The 21230-nt window shown below is 37.5% G+C and overlaps 1 protein-coding gene and 1 pseudogene across 1 annotated transcript in view; both read right to left on the bottom strand.

The window, feature by feature from the left end:
• Positions 1 to 6073: 6073 nt before the first annotated feature.
• Cpa3 (carboxypeptidase A3) overlaps positions 6074 to 21230 on the bottom strand; it is a 27605-nt gene continuing 12448 nt past the window's right edge. Inside the window, exons 4-11 of the mRNA XM_021157889.2 lie at positions 19193 to 19295; positions 18992 to 19093; positions 17390 to 17491; positions 15185 to 15295; positions 13335 to 13425; positions 12198 to 12400; positions 9962 to 10046; positions 6074 to 6261 (exon numbers count right to left, since the gene is read on the bottom strand). Of these exons, the coding sequence (XP_021013548.1) occupies positions 6074 to 6261; positions 9962 to 10046; positions 12198 to 12400; positions 13335 to 13425; positions 15185 to 15295; positions 17390 to 17491; positions 18992 to 19093; positions 19193 to 19295 (985 nt within the window). The remainder of the gene's footprint in view (positions 6262 to 9961; positions 10047 to 12197; positions 12401 to 13334; positions 13426 to 15184; positions 15296 to 17389; positions 17492 to 18991; positions 19094 to 19192; positions 19296 to 21230) is intronic.
• On the bottom strand, positions 13905 to 14759 carry LOC110290955 (small ribosomal subunit protein uS5-like; annotated as a pseudogene).

Genomic DNA, 21230 nt, shown 5'->3' with positions numbered 1-21230 from the left:
CACATTTTCTGTATCCATTCCTCTGTTGAGGGGCATCTGGGTTCTTTCCAGCTTCTGACTATTACAAATAAGGCTGCTATGAACATAGTTGAGCATGCATCCTTCTTACCGGTTGGAACATCTTCTGGATATATGCCAAGGAGAGGTATTGCGGGGTCCTCCAGTAGTACTATGTCCAATTTTCTGAGGAACCGCCAGACTGATTTCCAGAGTGGTTGTACAAGCTTGCAATACCACCAATAATTGAGGAGTGTTCCTCTTTCTCCACATCCTTGCCAGCATCTGCTGTCACCTGAATTTTTGATCTTAGCCATTCTGACTGGTGTGAGGTGGAATCTCAGGGTTGTTTTGATTTGCATTTCCCTGATGAATAATGATGCTGAACATTTTTTCAGGTGCTTCTCAGCCATTTGGTATTCCTCAGGTGAGAATTCTTTGTTTAGCGCTGAGCCCCATTTTTTAATGGGGTTATTTGAATTTCTGGAGTTCTTTATATATATTGAGTTCTTTATATATATTGGATATTAGTCCCCTATCGGTTTTAAGATAGGTAAAGATCCTTTCCCAATCTGTTGGTGACCTTTTTGTCTTATTGACAGTGTCTTTTGCCTTACAGAAGCTTTGCAATTTTATGAGGTCCCATTTGTCGATTCTCGATCTTACAACACAAGCCATTGCTGTTCTATTCAGGAATCTTCCCCCTGTACCCATATCTTCGAGGTTTTTCTCCACTTTCTCCTCTATAAGTTTCAGTGTCTCTGGTTTTATGTGGAGTTCCTTGATCCACTTAGATTTGACCTTAGTACAAGGAGATAGGAATGGATCGATTTGTATTTTTCTACATGATAACTGCCAGTTGTGCCAGCACAAGTTGTTGAAAATGCTGTCTTTTTTCCACTGGATGGTTTTAGCTCCCTTGTCAAAGATCAAGTGACCATAGGTGTGTGGGTTCATTTCTGGGTCTTCAATTCTATTCCATTGGTCTACTTGTCTGTCACTATACCAGAATCATGCAGTTTTTATCACTATTGCTCTGTAGTAGAGCTTTAGGTCAGGCATGGTGTTTGCACCATAGGTTCTTTTATCCTTGAGGAGAGTTTTTGTTATCCTAGGTTTTTTGTTATTCCAGATGAATTTGCAGATTGCTCTTTGTAATTTGTTGAAGAATTGAGTTGGAATTTTGATGGGGACTTCATTGAATCTGTAGATTGCTTTTGGCAAGATAGACATTTTTACTATATTGATCCTGCCCATCCATGAGCATGGGAGATCTTTTCATTTTCTGTGATCTTCTTTAATTTCTTTCTTCAGAGACTTGAAGTTTTTATCATACAGATGTTTCACTTCCTTAGTTAGAGTCATGCCAAGATATTTTATATTATTTGTGACTATTGAGAAGGGTGTTGTTTCCCTAATTTCTCTCTCAGCCTGTTTATCCTTTGTGTAGAGAAAGCCTATTCACTTTTTGAGTTAATTTTATATTCAGGTACTTCATGGAAGCTGTTTATCAGGTTTAGGTGTTCTCTGGTGGAATTTTTAGGGTCATTTATATATACTATGATATCATCTGCAAAAAGTGATATTTTGACTTCTTCCTTTCCAATTTGTATCCCCTTTATCTCCTTTTGTTGTCAAATTGCTCTGGGTAAGACTTCAAGTACAATGTTGAATAGGTAGGGAGAAAGTGGACAACCTTGTGGTGTAGTCCCTGATTTAAGTGGGATTGCTTCCAGCTTCTCAACATTCACTTTGATGTTGGCTACTGGTTTGCTGTAGATTGCTTTTATCATGTTTAGGTATGGGCCTTGAATTCCTGATCTTTCCAAGACTTTTATCATGAATGGGTGTTGGGTTTTGTCAAATGCTTTCTCTGAATCTAACGAGATGATCATGTGGTTTTTGTCTTTGAGTTTGTTTATATACTGGATTACGTTGATAGATTTCCATATATTAAACCATCCCTGCATCCCTGGGATGAAATCTACTTGGTCAGGATGGATGATTGTTTTGATGTGTTCTTGGATTCTGTTAGCGAGAATTTTATTGAGTATTTTTGCATGGATATTTATAAGGGAAAATGGTCTGAAATTCTCTATCTTTGTTGGCTCTTTCTGTGGTTTAGGTATCAGAGTAATTGTGGTTTCATAGAATGGATTGGGTAGGGTACCTTCTGCTTCTATTTTGTGGAATAGTTTGTGAAGAACTGGAATTAGGTCTTCTTTGAAGGTCTGTTAGAACTCTGCACCTAACTCTTCTGGTCCTGGGCTTTTATTTTTTGGTTGGGAGACTATTAATGACTGCTTCTATTTCTTTAGGGGATATAGGACTGTTTAGATCATTAACATGATCCTGATTTAATATGGTACCTGGGTATATGTCTAGAAATTTGTCCATTTTATCCAGGTTTTCCAGTTTTGTTGAGTATAGCCTTTTGTAGAAGGATCTGATGGTGTTTTGGATTTCTTCAGGATCTGTTGTTTTGTCTCCCTTTTCATTCCCGATTTTGTTAATTAGGATGCTGTCCCTGTGCCCTCTAGTGAGTCTGGCTAAGGGTTTATCTATCTTGTTGATTTTCTCAAAGAACCAGCTCCTCAATTGGTTGATTCTTTGAATAGTTCTTTTTGTTTCCACTTGGTTGATTTTGCCCCTGAGTTTGATTATTTCCTGCCGTCTACTCCTCTTGGGTGAATTTGCTTCCTTTTGTTCTAGAGCTTTTAGGTGTGTTGTCAAGCTGCTAGTGTGTGCTCTCTCTAGTTTCTTTTTGGAGGCACTCAGAGCTATAAGTTTTCCTCTTAGAAATGCTTTCATTGTGTCCCATAAGTTTGGGTACATTGTGGCTCCATTTTCATTAAACTGTAAAAGGTCTTTAATTACTTTCTTTATTCCTTCCTTGACCAAGGTATCATTGAGAAGAGTGTTGTTCAGTTTCCACGTGAATGTTGGCTTTCTATTATTTATGTTTGTATTGAAGATCAGCCTTAGTCCATGGTGATCTGATAGGATGCATGGAGCAATTTCAATATTTTGTATCTGTTGAGGCCTGTTTTTTGACCAATTATATGGTCAGTTTTGGAGAAGATACTATGAGGTGCTGAGAAGAAGGTGTATCATTTTGTTTTAGGATAAAATGTTCTGTAGATATCTGTTAAATCCATTTGTTTCATAACTTCTGTTAGTTTCACTGTGTCCCTGTTTAGTTTGTGTTTCCACGATCTGTCCATTGATGAGAGTGGTGTGTTGAAGTCTCCCACTATTATTGTATGAGGTGCAATGTTTGGTTTGAGCTTACTAAAGTTTCTTTAATGAATGTGACTGCCCTTGCATTTGGATTTTAGATATTCAGAATTGAGAGTTTCTCTTGGAAGATTTTACCTTTGATGAGTATGAAGTGCCCCTCCTTGTCCTTTTTGATAACTTTGGGTTGGAAGTTGATTATATTAGATATTAGAATGCTTACTCCAGCTTGTTTCTTCATACCATTTGCTTGGAAAATTGTTTTCCAGCCTTTCTCTCTGAGGTAGTGTCTGTCTTTTTCCCTGAGCTAGGTTTCCTGTAAGCAGCAAAATGTTGGGTCCTATTTGTGTAGCCAGTCTGTTAGTCTATGTCTTTTTATTGGGGAATTGAGTTCATTGATATTAAGAGATATTAAGGAAAAGTAATTGTTGCTTCCTATTATTTTTGTTGCTAAATTTGGCATTCTGTTCTTGTGGCTGTCTTATTTTAGGTTTGTTGAGGGATTACCGTCTTGCTTTTTATAGGACATGGTTTCCGTCCTTGTATTTGTTTTTTTCTGTTATTATCCTTTGAAGGGCTGGATTCATGGAAAGATAATGTGTGAATTTGGTTTTGTCGTAGAATACTTTGGTTTCTCCATCTATGTTAATTGAGAGTTTGGCTGGGTATAGTAGCCTGGGCTGGCATTTGTGTTCTCTTAGTGTCTGTAGAACATCTGTCCAGGCTCTTCTGGCTTTCATAGTCTCTGGTGAAAAATCTGGTGTAATTCTGATAGGCCTGCCTTTATATGTTACTTGACCTTTCTCCCTTACTGCTTTTAATATTCTATCTTTATTTAGTGCATTTGTTGTTCTGATTATTATGTGTCGGGAGGAATTTCTTTTCTGGTCCTATCTATTTGGAGTTCTGTAGGCTTCTTCTATGATCATGGGCATCTCTTTCTTTAGGTTTGGGAAGTTTTCTTCTATAATTTTGTTGAAGATATTTGCTGGCTCTTTAAGTAGAAAATCTTCATTCTCATCTACTCCTATTATCCATAGGTTTGGTCTTCTCATTGTGTCCTGGATTTCCTGGATGTTTTGAGTTAGGATCTTTTTGCATTTTGCATTTTCTTTGATTGTTGTACCTATGTTCTCTATGGAATCTTCTGCACCTGAGATTCTCTCTTCCATCTCTTGTATTCTGTTGCTGATGCTCGCGTCTATGGTTCCAGATTTCTTTCCTAGGTTTTCTATCTCCAGCGTTGCTTCACTTTGGGTTTTCTTTATTGTGTCTACTTCCCTTTTTAGGCTTAGTATGGTTTTGTTCATTTCCATCACCTATTTGGATGTGTTTTCTTGTTTTTCTTTAAGGACTTCCACCTCTTTGGTTGTGCTTTCCTGTTTTTCTTTAAGGACTTGTAACTCTTTACCAGTGTTCTCCTGTATTTCTTTAAGTGAGTTATTAAAGTCCTTCTTGATGTCCTCTACCATCATCATGAGATATGCTTTTAAATCCAGGTCTAGTTTTTCAGGTGTGTTGGGGTACCCAGGTCTGCCTCAGGTGGGAGTGCTGGGTTCTGATGATGGTGAGTCGTCTTGGTTTCTGTTAGTAAGATTCTTACGTTTGCCTTTCACCATCTGGTAATCTCTGGAGTTAGTTGTCATAGTTGTCTCTGGTTTGAGCTTGGTCCTCTCGTGATTCTATTAGCCTCTATCAGCAGACCTGCAGGACTAGCCCTCTCCTGAGTTTCAGTGGTTAGAGCCCTCTCTGCAGGCAAGCTCTCCTCTTGCATGGAAGGTGGACAGATATCTGGTGTTTGACCTGCCTTTTTGTAGAAGATGAAGGCCCGAAACAGGGCTTGTCCCAGAATCTGTGTAGCTTCTGTAGTTCACACTCTCACCTGTGCAGTCTAGTCTCAGTGGAATCAGGGAACCCAAGATGGCTCCCCCCAGATGCTGTGGCAAAGCCCTCCTGGGTGGGGCGGACACCTCTCCTCTGTCAGGGAAGGTGTTCAGATGTCTGGAGCCCAAAATACGGTCTGCCCCAGAAGCTGTTAGCCTCTGCAGTCCACACTCTCACCTGCTCAGACCAGTCTCGGCGTAGTCTGGGACTCCCCCAGATGCTGTGGCAAAGCCCTCCAGGGTGGGACTGACACCTCTCCTCTGCCATGAAAGGTGCCCAGATGTCTGGAGCCTGAAACATGGTCTGCCCCAGAAGCTATGTGGCTTCTGCCTGTCCCAGAAGCTGTTAGCTTCTGTAGTCCACACTCTCACCTCGAGTTATTTCATTTACTCCATTGTTCTTTGTTATTTTGAAGATACAAACAATGCTCACACTTCTCAGGAAATATATATTTGAAAGGCAAATTACATATTTGAAAATTGAGGATACTGTTTCCTGTCATCAGATTGAAGAACTATTGATTTAGACTATTAAGGTTAATTGAGAAATGCTGAGAGTCTAATTTACTAAAAACAGAGGATGCCTTTGTAAAGCACCAGAATACAACTGATTTTTCAGTTTGTTATCAGGTGGCATGAAGGAAGTCAATCAGATTCTAGAGGAACAGATTTTTCATTCCCAGGCTCATTACACATCATTTCAGAGTATTCAAAATATACTTTCTACAAGGCTAAAATTTTACTTATAAACAAGAAAGGTACTTAAATAGATTTACTTAAAGCTTTATTGGGACTCTTTAAAGTGGGGCTGTTGGGAGTAAATAGAAACAAGAAGAAAATAATGCAGGACTTCATGCGCAAGAGAAGGATGAATCCAGGTGATGCAGGAGGTTGTCTTTCCAGGGAAAGACTCCACCCAAGGATTGATTTGCATGTTTCAAAACAACGGCAATTCATTAGGAAGTATTCTTGAGGATATACTTGGCAATAAATTTGACAGAAAGCATGGTTTCTTTACATGTTGGCTTTATCCGGGATTCTGGAAGAAGGAACCCAGACTTTCCTTTATCACGAAGCTCAAAGGCAAATGTGTGTTTGATGCCCAGGTCATAAGCCCAGTCTAAGGAAGAACCTGATGTCTTGTCTGCAAAACAGAATCAATAAATACTTTATTAGAGGTGAGTACTGAGGCTTTTTGAATTTCTGGTGTAGAAGATTGGGAGATGACTCAGTGCACGCAGTACAAACTTGTAGTCCTGTGCTTGGATTCTCAGCATCCATAAAAAAGCTAGACATGGTGGCTCATGCCTGTAATGTCAGTGTTGAGAGGATGCCCAGGGCCTGTTGGTCATCTTGTCTAGCCAACTGGTGATCAGATTCCATAAGGAAAAATAAAGGATATAGAACAATAGTGAAAGAAGTTGGCCTCTGGCCCCTTCAAACACAAATGTGCATGTGCACACATACACACACTTAAAATTACATGTGTAAAATTAATAATAAAATTATATGTATAATTAATTGCAGTAATGACAAAATAGAGCAAATGGTACCGAATGCATTTGTAATTCACTATACATTTTAAATGTGTGCATCATTTAATTTTTAAAACTTATTACTTTTTAAGATTAGCATACAAAATTACTTTATTATGACACTTTAATGCACATCTATACTTTTACCTTTTTCTTATAAATTCTGTTCTATTGCCACCCACCATCCCCCTGCTCGTCTCTCAGGGACCCCTTCTTCCGTTCAGATTTTTTCCTTATGATTTCATGTCATATGAATTATATTCTTGTGGGTCAGTACCAAATTTATTTTCTGGGTTCACATTACTTTAGCTGGAGGAATTTAGGGAGTGCTAACAGCTGAAGGGACTTAATTGGCCATTGAAAACTGTACCCAACAACTACAAGATCACATTCTTTCTCACACTTTCAATGTCTTGTTGTTTATGTGGTCAGAGAAAATTGTTTATGATTATAAACAAGAAAGCTAACTATTTTAAGGATGTATTTAAAATTCTAATTCAAACTTTATCAATTTTTTGTGAAACTTTGCTAAAGATGTCATTATTTGGTAAACAAAACAAAACAAAAGCTTAAAGATCAGACCACATGTAAATACCACAGGGAAGGTACACAATTTCATTTCTCCTTTGTCTTGTCAAGTGGTGCACCTTCCCTGCGGTATTTAATACTTACCCCCTTAGTTTTGCCTCTACACTGAAAGATTCTGAAACCACAATTGATCTTTGAAACCTTGACTTGCCTGTCCTCTCTGGCACAAATTAATCTATTGGTTTGGGGTTTATTTGGTTGGTTAGATTGTGTGGTTTTGTTCTGTATTTGGTTTTGTTTTTGTTTCTTTATTTTTCTGTTTGAGACATGGTCTTACCATATAGCTCATAGTCATTACTAATGTTTCCTTGGTTTTACTTTGAAATTTACTTTAACTGATATTTAACAGAACTTTCTCCTTCATTTCAATTAGTTTGTACCCTTTTTATTTCAACCTGCCTATGGAGTTAGATTAGAAAAGTTTCATGTAGATTGAACATTGATAAATAGCAGTGAGCTATCTCAAGTCTTCATATACATTGACTGTCTGATGGAATAATAATTTTGATTCAATCATGAAGACAGGTTATTATTATATTATTTATGGCTGTATGCATATGTTTCTATTATTTACCAACCTGCTTAGCTTCTCTCTACTCTTAGTCCACTGTTCTTCCTCTCTGCATTTCTCAGCTGTTTTTGCTATTATTTTCTTTCATTTGGAAAGATTCCTTTAGCAATAATTTAAAGGAAGACCTGAAGGTACTAAGTTCTCTGTTTACTGTGCCTATTTCCCCTTTTGCTTATGTTTAGAACCTAAGCTTGCTAGTTCTTTCATCTCAGCATCCAGGATTACATTTTTAATAACCATTATTGCAAATAATGTTAAATAAATGTCAAATAAATAGTCAAATAAATGTTTTTTGGATAACATAGGACATAAGTTTATAAGGATCAATTCTACTCTTGTTCCATCTTCTGAATTGTGGTGTTAGGGGCTTTGAGAGATTGACTAATTTATACATATAGTAACTTAGAACTGTAACTTTAATTTTTCTTTTCATTGAAAACAGATTTTTTGTTACATAATATATCCTGATTACATTTTCCCTTCCTTACTTTTCCAAGTTTCTATTCACCTCCTCTCCCATTTGGACCCACTCCCTTTCTGTCTCTTGTTAGGAAAAAAAAAGGGCTTCTAAGGGATAATAATAAATAAAACAAAAAAATAAGATAAACTAAAACAAAAAAAAAAAAACCTAACACATTGGAGTTGGACAAGACAAACAGGGGGGAAAAGCCCAAGAGAAGGCACAACACTCAGAGTTCACACATTGAGTAAGCCAAAAACAAACAAACAAACAAACAAACAAAAAAACCAACCCAAACCAAACCAAAATAAAACAAAAACAAAAACAAAAAAAACCACTAAACTGGGAAACATAGTATATACATAGAGGACTTGGTGCCCCAGTCTCTGTGAGTTCATATGGGCTTTGCTTTTATTTAATTAGAGGACCTGTTTCCTTGAGTCCTCCATACACTCTGGCTTTTACACTGTTTCTGCCTCCTCTTCCGCAGGGGTGAGTCCTGAGGGTGATGGGATTGATGGAGACATCCTAATAACCACAACCCTTGCCATAATAAAGAAATGAACTTTATTCACAAAGTCTTGTCTTTGGCAAAATCACAACATGTTTATATTGTTAATTTCTTGAAAATAGAAAATCTTGGATAGTTACAAAAACTCAATAAGGAAAGTAATATGCACAGCAGTGAGGACTTTGGTTTTGTTATATTGTTGTCTTTGTCATTCCTTTGCCATTCTGAGGAACTGGTAGGTTATACTTGCCCATATTTTGAGTGATTTTGTGAGGAATAATTTAGATAATAAGAAACAAGTGCTGAACCCAGCAACCAGCTTGTGAGTCAATGAACAACTACAGATAATCTTTAGAACACAATCTGGGTTGATAAATTATATCCTCCTCATTGAGCTCATATGAGTGCAGCCATGCTCATTTTTAACTTGTCATCTGTGGCTGCTTTTGAATTATTATGAGTAGTCATAACAGAGGACTCTCTGGCCTTAAAGTCTAAACAAATATCTGACATTGTAAACAATTTTCTGATTCAGTGTATAGAGAATAAGAGATAAAAAGTTAATCTGAGTAAAATCTAAGTAAAAAGTCAATAATAATAAAGTCTATAAAATACTGAAGAATTAGAAATGGTGCTGAGAATATAAACAAAAGAAGATAACTCACACCTCCTTTGCTACACTACCACACAGATTCATTTGCCTATCACAGGAAGAACAGACCAGAACGACAAGAGCATATGAATCCATGCTCCAAATGACTGCAATACACCACCCACATAAGTAAGTGAGAGGACATACCAGAATGAAGAGAAGAATTAAACTCAAGTTGAATAGATGAACTCAGATATTGTCTCTACCCTAACTAATTCTTGTTAGTTTTCCTGAATATAAAACATTGATATTGCAGAACAGCAAAGTAGATGAATTAAGCTATAAACTTGTTGATTTAATAATTTGTCTTAATTTTATAGTCTTATAAAAGTTGATTGTAATTTGTTAAAAAAAAAAAAAACAAACCCAGCTCTATCTCAGAAGATAGGCACACTTTATCCTTTTGGTTCACATTTAATGCAGAATCCTTTCTAAAAGCTGGAGTTTATAAACTACAAATTTGATTCTTTTCCTTAATCACCTAAGATTTACCGAAATATTCACAGTAAATGACAGGAAAAACTTACAAATTGTGGATGCTATTGGGCCGTAGATGTAACGGGTTTCATATCTAGTTGAGAGAGCATCCGTGGCAATCCTTGCAACCTTCAACTGGAGAGGAAAGTGAGAGGGAATCACAGAATGCTACATGAATATAATATATTTATTATGAGTTAAAAATCAATTTTACGGGTTATTTGGTCCTTGAAGATCAAACTAAGATAAGTGCACACTGTCAAAGTGCAATCAAATCAGTTACACGGAATTATACTGTGTTCTATCTTTTTGCACCCTTTCTGTTTCGAAAAGTTTGAAGATTTGTTTATTTATGTATATGAATGTTTGTCTTGCCTACATGGATGCATTAGAACCATATGGGAGCCTGGTGCCCATGGTGGTCAGAAGAGGGTAACAGGCTCCCTAAAACTGAAATTGCAGATGGTTGTGAGCCACCATGCAGATGCTGCAAATAAAACCTCAGTTATCTGCAAGAACAAGTGCTCTGCACAGCAAGGTCACCTTTCCAACCTGGTGTGTCCTTTCTTTTGGACTCTTTTTGGTTTTAGATATTTGATCACTTCAAAATAATTTTCTCCTAGCTCTTTCTCTGTAATAAGTAAATAATTGAGGCAGAACTTTCTCTACTTGTGCTAAGAGAAGAAAGGTAGTTGATTCATTTTTATTTTAATCTTCATTAACTGCACATCTCTCTCTCTCTTTCTCTCTCTTTCTCTCTCTCTCACATGTGTGCACTACTTAGAATCTAACACAAAACAATGTATGCCAGCCAAACACTACCACTAAACTACATGTCCAGCATGGCTTACCTGCTTTAAAATGGTTCTGTTATATTAGGTTTTATTTTTCCTGGGGTGGCATTTTATCATATTTAATCAATTGTGTGTGGTAGGAGAATAATTGTTGCAATGAACATTAATGAATCTAGCCTCTAGCATTTGTACTCCAAATGAATGTTTTTCCATTACTATGTATGTGTAAATGTATATAACTAAAATATATTTTATTTAACATATACATGAATTAATGTAGCTGTTGTGTAAAAATGTTTAATTTACTCAAAATGTCTTGTTCTGTATATCTGTGTGTATTTTCATCCATAGCATCCTTCCTAATAGTATGCAGTTGCCTTGCTGTATCTGTATAAATTAATCAAATCATGGCTCAGATTCTTAGCTAGATTGGATCATAAGCAACAGCATGGTCACAGAATACTAGTCTGTGAAATTAATGGCTGCTTGAAATTGGGATGTAGCTATTATTAAATGTCACTGTGATGAATCCCAGTGAGTGATGTCAAGATAAAAATCATGACCCACTTTTCTCTAAGTTGATTTTAGGAAGTGTCTAACTCACAGCATTGATTGAATATGCTGTGTCTGTTGTCTACTGTAGAATTTGGCATACCAAACCTTGTATGCTGTCTATTTTTTTCTCCTATGGTAATTCAAGAGAGTTACTTATGTGTGCAGGTCATCACTGTGCAGGGAGTTCTTCCTAAAGGTTATGTGATTAAATCAGTTTGCACAGAAAGAAAGATAATGCTCAATGGATCGTAGATTTGAAACAATACCACATTCTTACTGACAGCACTGTGGCATTCATAGTGGTTTTGGTTAGAAGAATTAACTATTTTTTAGTTTACTAATAGAGAAAAATATCATGGATCTCCTTAAATCTGGTATTCAGAGGTTAGAGCTAGCTTCTGTCTTTACTGATCAATTAGGCTTTTGCCCTGCATGGTTTTAGGTATGACCCAAAGAAAGTACTAAAGACTACCTTATGAAATTTTTTAGAATCACATCCAAATATGTGTTTACAATGATAAAAAAAAAACCCTAAAGATCATCATTTTAACTACAGAGTAAACTTCACTAGTTATTTTTTATAGTATTTAAAATGTGAGGCCTTGTGTGGTGGCAAAACTGTAATTCTAGGATTTGGGAAGCTGAGACAGAGCCATGGTGAGTGTGACGTGAGGCTGGGTCCTCATAGTGAGTTCCAGGCTACCCTGAACTACATAGTAAGACCCTGTCTCAAAAGAAACAAAGGAACTAACTGAAGACAGTTCAGCACACTTCAAAGTTGATATATTGAGAGAGAGAGAGAGAGAGAGAGAGAGAGAGAGAGAGAGAGAGAGAGAGAGAGAGAGAAAGTCAATGATGGTGTCAATCTACACACCAGAGGAATTTATTTATTTATTTATTTATTTATTTATTTATTTATTTATTTATTTATACGTACCAGGTCCTGGTGGTTAGGAGGCAGTTTGAATGTGTAGCCATAAGGAATTAATAGCATCTGCGAGTAGGAATGGAAAGTGATATAAGCCTTGATTGAGTTCAGATGGCTTCGAATGAAGTTAGTGACAGCTTTTGTCTCTTTCTCAGACTCTGGTGCAGGTCCCCTATAGACATTGAGGCATGGGTTGTTGGTGTTTGGAGAAGCTACAGAAGAAACATGGATGGGATCAGAATATGCTGTCTACTAGCTCCTCCACTGCCTCTTCTGATGTGGGTTCACTTGATGCTTAAAACACCAGGTGCCTCCTGTTACACAGTCACTAGAGGCTTTGTGCACATATGTGCACAGACTGTCTAGTGGAGAACTCTTAGCATAATTTGTCCTCCTTTTCTAGGCCACAGAAAAACAGATTACAATCCTCTCAAGACACCAGATCCACACCAGTTCCCATTAAGCCCCACCCTTGACTCTTAGAGAACTGGTATAAATCACTTGACTTGAGACTGAATGTCTTCACTTTCTTTCAGGAGAATTCTCATGATTAGGGTTAGCTGCTATTATTTCAACATTCCTTATGGTAGAATAGAATTAAAAATGTGGTGGCCTTTTAAAAAACAAATTAGACAAAGAAGAAATGCACAACACAGGGCAGAGGTGTGGTCTCCCCAAAAGTCTGTAATGTAAAGTGGTAGTTGTGTAGAAATGGTCTGAAGTAGCAGATAGACAGATAGTCATTGTGTTCCTATTAAACATTTTCACTGCCTGTTGTTCCAATTGTTTCTTTGTTAAGCATCTGAAGAATTACTAGTTATACAAACAATTGGTTGTATTTTCAGGTATTTCTCAACTTCTGTCAGATTAGGAATAGGAAGGACCCAAGATTGTCCCAGATTACCTGACTTTTATACATTTAATGTTCTGTAAGAGGCGGCTTGATAGACACATAACATCTTCTCCCCACTTCCGCCCACAGAAACCTTCATGACCTTTTTAGGCTATTGATGGTTATCTTCTATTTAACAGATAAGGAAGTCAACACTCACTCAGAACATCTCTAATTTTGCTGAAATTTTGAGTTTACTTAAACTCAAGGTCTAAATGTAAAGTCAATTTCTTGACACCAAATCTGCAACTCACAGTCCCACGAGACATCAAAGTTCCTGTTGAGGTCAGTGCCAATGCAGGTGGAGTTTTGGTACCTGGAACGGTTTTTTCTCCACATTCGATCCTGCCAGAAGGGACAACAGAGTGAGTACACATGGTCAGTCACACTTTCAGAATGTTGGTAATCCTATCTTTCCCTCAAGGCTGAGGATCTATGGGGAAAAGAGATAGGGAAGACTGTGAAGAGCCAGAGGTGGTAAATGAGTTCCGGGAAATAGTGGTTTTAGACACAACGGGCATATACACATATGAGGTCACAGTGACATGACATCATTCACTGGATCTGTACTCTAGCCAGACAAGTTTCAGCACTGGGTAGGGAGATGGGCATGAAGTCCATGCCTAACTGGGGAGCTGCTGACATTTGGTTGCTGCTGGGAGAGGGTGATTATTCTGTACTGGAGTGATGCAGTCTATCAAGCACACTGGGCAAGCCCCATGCTCAACAATCGTTGGCTAACACACACTGGACTCTTTTTGTTGTTTTGTTTTGTTTTAAAAAACAGACTCATATGTTCATATGTTTTCCTTGTGTAAAAACCCTTAAGTGGTAGCTACAGCTGGAGCCTGGGTCCTCTGAACAGAGATTCTGATGTGGGTTTTCACAAGATCAGTGAATTCCTGATAAAGAGACTTGGCGAAGACAGTCTCTTTCCAGAGATCGGGGGTCAGGTAGCTGTAGGTCTTGGAGCATCAAAGGTGGCCTTGGCAGTGTTGCCCAGGGTGGCAGTGCAGCCTCTGGCTGAAGTGTAGCAGTCATGTATACCGGCCATCATCAGGAGCTTCTTGGGCACAGGAGCAGAGACAATGCCAGTGCCTCTGGGGGCAGGGATGAGATGCACCAGCACAGAGCCACAGCGGCCTGTCACCTTGCATGGAACAGTGTGGGGCTTGCCAATCTTGTTCCCCCAGTAGCCTCTCCACACAGGGACGATGGAAAGCTTGGCCAAGATGATGGCCCCTCGGATGGCAGTGGCAACCTCCTTGGAGCACTTAACACCAAGACCAACGTGACCATTGTAGTCCCCAATAGCGATGAGTGGCTTGAACCTGGTTAGGAGTCTGCTTCTGCACTGGCATGATTTTCAGAACCTCATCCTTTAGGGATGCACCCAGGAAAAAGTCCATGATCTCAGACTCTTTAATGGGCAGGGAGAACAGGTAGATCCCGTCCAAGGACTTGATCTTCATGTCCTTAACCAGGCGGTCCAGCCTGGTGATGGGGATCCATTCCTTGTCTTCAGCTTTACCTCCACTAGCCCCACGGCCTCGACCACTGCCACGACCTCAACCTCAGCCCCTAAGACCTACTGAATGCTCCGTGGAAGCCACCGCAGCCTCCTAATCCTGGGTCCCCAGGTCCTTGGGCCCTCCCGCTGCACCTGCATCATCCGCCATTTGGTATTTTCCCGAAGAAGAAGCCCATTCTTTATGTTAATATAAAAATCATCTTTATTGATATACCATGATTTTATTAGTATTAGTTGTTCTCTATCAATCTATTGGTGGATAGATAAAAAGTCAAAGATATCAAAATATTTAAATATTTATTAATCCTGTATCAAAAAGAATAGGCTTAGAGAGTAGGAAGGTGGGGGTAGATCTGCGAAGTTGGGGAAGGGAAATGTTTAAGATCAAAATATATTGTATAAAATTCTAAGAGATTAAATAAAATGTTTATTTTAGAAAATAGAAAAATGCGTTTCTCTGAATTGGAAATCAAGTAGTTACCCAAATGCTAAACCCAATGAGCAACAATAACTGTGAATTAAAGCCAGTGATTAATACATTACTTAAATGCAGAAATTGTATATAGAGCTTACCTGTGTCCATGACCAAATGTATCCGTCTACATTGATTACAGGCAGAACGTAAAAATTCATCCGGTCCAAAAGTTTGGTCATGATTTTATTTTTTCCATAACTCTTGGTTGCCTAGAGGAGATAGGAAGTTAGGCTACGATGGAAAAAGCTAGATCCTGTTAACCATAGCTACCTCTGTTTGAGTTGTTTCCAAGGTTAAATGATTTTAAACATTGTTTAAGGTACATGAAATAAATGACCCATATAGGTAAACCCACGTATTAAATGCAGGAACATGAACTGAAATGGACATTATTTAAAGGTTCACTGAATTATCAAGACTTAAAGCTGCCAAATAGAACCTGTTTAACCACATCCACAGAAGAAACAGAACCAAGTGGAAATTAATAGCACCAAGCACTTGAGGAGTTCATTATTTGATGCCGTTAAATAAATATAGTTCTAGCCTGTGAGTACAGGGAGATAGGAACATGAATAGTTATACAGATGACTAAGGAAACCTCTATATTTTTGTGTATTCAACCCAAATTCTTGTGCATACTAAATATGTTCTTTACCACTGAGTCATAATTTCAAGCAAAGGAACTCATATGTGCTCATGTGTGCAGGTATACCTACTTGCAGCTGTGTGATGGCCAGAGGGTGACAGAAGCTTTAGGTGAGTGCCTTAATTTCTCTTTATTCTCACTGACCCCAGTGCTTGACAATTTGGCTAGAGTAGCTGCTGGCAGGTCCCAGGGACCTCTGCCCTTCTCCAGTCCCTTGCCAGTGTTAGGATTACAAGCATGTGCTCTGCCCAGAACTTTTGCATAGATGCTGTGGGCTGAATTCAGGTCCTAACGCTTGTGTCGCTAGCACTTTACTGACTTAGCCATATCTCTGAAAATTAATAGAACCCCTGGCAGTGGTATACGGCTCAGAGCAATCACTAATCTCTGGTTCAATTTCCAGTAATATAAGATAAAATTTTAAATGTCTCAAATTTAGAGATTGACCTGTCAGTTCTTATATTTTCTGACATAAATTGCTCTAATTATCTGAGCTTTCTGTGGCTATCAAAATTCTCAAAAGAAAGCAAAGACAAGCCAAGATAAGCCAAGCAAAGCCAAGGCAAGCTAAGCAAAACAAAACAGAGCAAAATAAAACCTCGTCTCATTCTTGGAAAATTCCTTCCCAGGAACAACCGTATTAAAAACAAAATGTGTAAATTTGGTTTGTGTGTGTGTGTGTGTGAGAAAGAGAGAGAGAGAGAGAGAGAGAGAGAGAGAGAGAGAGAGAGAGAGAGAGAGAGAGAGAGAGAGAGAGAAAGAGAGAGGGGGAGGAAGAGAGAGGGGGAGGAAGGGAGGGAGGGAGGGAGGGAGAGAGAGAGAGAGAGAGAGAGAGAGAGAGAGAGAGAGAGAGAGAGAGAGAGAGAGAGAGAGAGAGAGAGAGAGAGAGAGAATGAATATAAGGGAAGAGGGTGTGTGTGAAGGACTCAGTACAGAGTTCAGAATGGCTTCAATCCAGTCCTCCTGCTTGCCCCAGAAGTTCCAGAGATGTGATTTCAGGCATACAAGAGATGTCTTGCAGTCATACTGTTATATGCTTCCTTGAAAGTTAAGAGGAGCTTTAGGCCTTTAGTTTGGAGGGACAAAATAACAAAAGTTATAAGTCAATACTCTGCAGCATCTTTCCGAGTGAACATATTCATGGGCCAACAACCATCAAAGTGCACTGTGACGGAGTTGGTAGAGAAAGTTAAAAATAGATGGGATGGTTATTCAGAAACATATGAGCCAGATCTACTTTTATAAAACAAGTTATTTCTCAGTTGAAAGAAAATTAAGTAGGAAAATCCCAAATTCATGCATGACCCATGAAATGTGTATAGCAAAATTAAATGTTTATTTTCTGAGTTTATCAAATGTTACTAAATTTGTAGTTTATAATATGAAAGGAGTATTTGATTTTTATCTACTTAGCTTCAGGGTAAAAGTCAGTTGCTTTCATGTAAACTCTCTGGTGAAGTTTATAAAGTTTGAAGGAAGATACAATTTCCATAAAAACTGCAAGAATGAGTAAAACTCAGGTCTTGTATGTGTTGGCAGAAGTAAATGTAGACTTCTCTAACTAGGTGGAGCACTTCTCATTTGGAAAGGGATGTGGTCAATCAGTAAGACATTGGGGACTGGTCAGAGACTTGTCGATTGTGATCGATTCACTTACCTGATAGACAAACCACTGACAGAAAGCTGGGGAAACCCATTCACGTGCATGAATGCCACAGTCCATAAAGATAGCCTTTCTTTCTCCATCTTTTTTCCCAATCTAATAAAATAAGGGAGTATATTATACTAGCTCAACTGTTAGTCCCTTGTCAATCAATAATTCATTTTCTCAAACAATCATTTTTAACCATGCTTATGCAGACTCTCCCCAGGGAAGATGGTGGCAGCTCTCCTGTCTATTCATAGTTCATCTTCTGTTACATGATATTTTTTAAAGAAATTTTCCAAGGTTCAGAGCTGCTTTTAGGTTTTTAAACAAACAAAAAAACAAACAAACCAAAACCAACGCTGTCTGGGGCTGGAGAGATAGCTCAGCACTTTAAGTATTTTCTGTTCTTGCAGAGCACCTGAGTTCCGATCACGTTGCCCACATCTAATGGATCATAGCTGCCTGGAACTCCAGCGTTAAGGCAACTAATTTCCTACTTCTGTCTCCTTGGGTACACACATGTACACATCCATATGCATGCATGCATGCATGCATACATACATACATATATGCAAGTACATCCTTTATAAATAAAATACATCTTCACAAAACAAAATCTAGTTTCAGTGAGAAGGCTCAGTTGATAAAGGCACTTGTTGCTAAGTTTGATTAAATCCAGACTTTAGGACCCACTTGCTTAAAGGAGAGAACGGACTCCTTAAGTTGTCCTTAGACATCCATATGTGTCATGTTACGCACTTAAGTGTACCCCTCACACCTCCCAACTTAAATAGAAACAATTTAAAACCCACAACCTGTTCTTGGACAGGATGCCACATGAATTCACATGAATGTCACAGAATGTCACTCCTGAGTTGTAGCTCAGCCTGTAGCAAACTAAAACCTATGTCAAAAAAAAAAAATCCAAGTCCCCTCAAAAATAAAATAGCAATAAAATACATTGTCTTTCTTACTTCAGTGTTAATGTTCTGTGTTGAGATATGAATTATAAAGCTAGTTTGTAAACAGGAGGTGTTCTGACTGGATTGAGACCTGTGCTGTATGTAGATTGGGTTACCTGTTGTTTGAATGGCTTTTGTTTTAAATGGAGTTCAGATTTTGTTTGGGTGGATGAAGACACTAAGCGAATAGAGACATGAGAAGTCAATGCCTTTCCAACTATTAATAAGCTGCTCACGGAACAGAATCTTGGGATCTACAGAGTCTGACAGTGCATTCACCTTGAGCTCCGACACATTAACTCCTACACTGGTGTTACATATGTGTGATAGTTAACTTCTCATGATTTTCATTCACTAGTTTCATTCCCTTACAATGGACTTGGAAGGAGTGTGTAGAGAAATGCGCTGCAAACTGAGTTGTAACACAGCTATCCTGTGAAATAGATTTGCAATCTCTAGCAGGTACTTGCTTCTTTTTTGATTGTGTGAAAGACTATTGATACTTATATTCTTAAATTGATATCCAGTTTAAATATTTCCAAAGCAATATGTTTTGAAACTTCAAATTTAGCCTAGCTGCCACAAAGTGACTTTCATGTCCTTGTTTTGAAGTAACAAGCAAGTTAATGGTTCTGCAATTATTTTTTACCTTGAGGACATATAATGGATTATCTTCCACAGTTGATCCAATTTTAATCCTTGAAACCATCTCAGGATGTTTTTCTAACATTTTTTCAGTCCAAGAAACAATCTTAAGAACAAAATCAAATTTAAAGAGTTAAAGGAAAATTGCATAAAAATCAAGAAGAAAGTAGTTTTAAAAGATAGTAATAGACATTGTATAGCCTACCTTGTTCCAGTCATTGTATTTTGCATAACTGTGCCTGCCTGCGATTTCATCTTTCACATCAAACTGCTTCTCTATCTCTTCTTGTAGGTCATGTATCAGAATTCTGTTTGACAGAAGAATGATAAGAATATACTCATCACAGGATCATTTTATCGTAAGAAAGAGGACATTTTATCTTTCATTTGCAGGAAAATGCCTTTTCCTCTCCTTTATCTGAAATAAAGTCCACTTCCTCATTTCTCAGCCCTAGGCATCTCCATTGGACAAGCCATTGGATGACTTCTGACACCACATCTATTTGAATTATGCTGAACTTTAGCACAGCATTGGATTCATGTTGCTACCCAGAACTTTGAACAGCTTTCTCCAGCATGTACATTATTTATGAAAATTTGAAGAGTTTGTATGTAAAATATTTCACCAATAAATTTTATATTGGTTATATGATTAAATGATAGCACTTGGGGGTTCATTTAATTAAATAACATTAACTATACCTATTGCCCTTTCCTTTACAGTAAAATACTAGCATGTTTGAAATCATATATTTGACTCACACTTTTATCTCTATAATGTTCCTATCTCTTTCCAAAGTACACACGTGCCTATCTATATGACAAATCTACAATAGAATTGTACTACTATTTTAGCTTTTGAAACTTGGGATGAATTGTGAATAACGACAATGATGATAATAAAACTAGTAACTTAGTACTTAGCATAAGCTAAGTATTTTTTTTCAGCTTTTACGTACATTAAGTCACTTTGTCTTCACAAGAGATGTTTTAACTTCATTGTACTGATAAAATCTGACCCACATTGTGTTCAAACACCTTGTCTAATAATAGAGGTAGAACAGGCTAGGGTGCTTTTGAGAGGGTGGAAAGAGTCAGGAAAAGTGATCAGGAGGGTGACACTGTTAGTGTCAAAACGTTTATACCTCCATCTTCAATCTTCATCTCTTCTTGAGTCAACCCATCTGACAATTTCAAGATCTCACAGATTGGAGAATAACTGGCTACCCAAGTTCTGCCTCTTTAATTTTCAGCTCTTACTCCTATTCCAGACTTCTCCCAAACACATCAAACTTCCTGCTTTTCCTGTTTTCTCTTTTACTCTGTCTTAAATTTGTTTAATATGGGCCAGATTCTGCTTCATATACATCATTAATCCTGTCAATACTATTACCACTTAACTAAGGAGGAAATTATTATTTAGGTGATTATATATTTATAATTTGTAACTTTTTAACATTTATTTGTTGTGCCCGTGTAGGTCAAAGGCAACATACAGGGGGTCAGTTTTCTCCTCCCATTTGGACTTCTGGGATGAAACTCAGATAGTCAGAGTGATCAGTGAACACCTTCACCTACCTATCCACATTGCTAGCCCTGTAGCTAAAATGTCTTTGTATTTGGAGTTGGGAATTAGAATCCAAAATGTTTCAGCTTCGTTTCAAATGTGCAGTTTTCAATATGCACATGAATATTTGAATGCATTTTTTGTTTATTTGTTGATTTACTACCCAAGTTCACAAACTTATTTTTAAACTCATGTAGTAGCAAACTGTACTTACATATGATAAAATTTAATGCTGTGGGTATAGTACCTCCTTGTTCTTATTTTCAAAAATATTTTGTTAGAATAATTTTAGAATACAAAATTATCAGAAAAGTGGTTTCTTGTTAGAAATCTCGATATTAAATTATGGATAAGTTTGAGGAGAATTTTGCTGAAATTAGACTAAGCTGTTTTGATACTTCAGCAGACCTTTATATATTTTGATTACCATTTCATATATTATGTGTCATTTTCTCTAGTAAACTTTTAAATTGGTTATTATTCATATGAAATATATTTGTTTTGGTTACATCTATGTATTACTCACCTTAATGACTTTAATTTTTTATTGGTATTTTATTTTAAAATATTAATTATATAATCAGATATATATCCAAATGCACTTACTTTCTTGTGGAGTAACTGCATTTTCTTTTTTTTTTTTTTTACTTTTCCCATTGCTATTTTGCTTTATTGT

Source organism: Mus caroli, unplaced genomic scaffold (genome assembly GCF_978045245.1).
Source record: "Mus caroli unplaced genomic scaffold, Mus_caroli_1 scaffold_3, whole genome shotgun sequence".
In the NCBI taxonomy this organism is placed as follows: domain Eukaryota; kingdom Metazoa; phylum Chordata; class Mammalia; order Rodentia; family Muridae; genus Mus; species Mus caroli.
The sequence above is the reverse complement of the archived record's forward strand: the minus strand, read 5'-3'. Positions and strand labels throughout refer to the sequence as shown.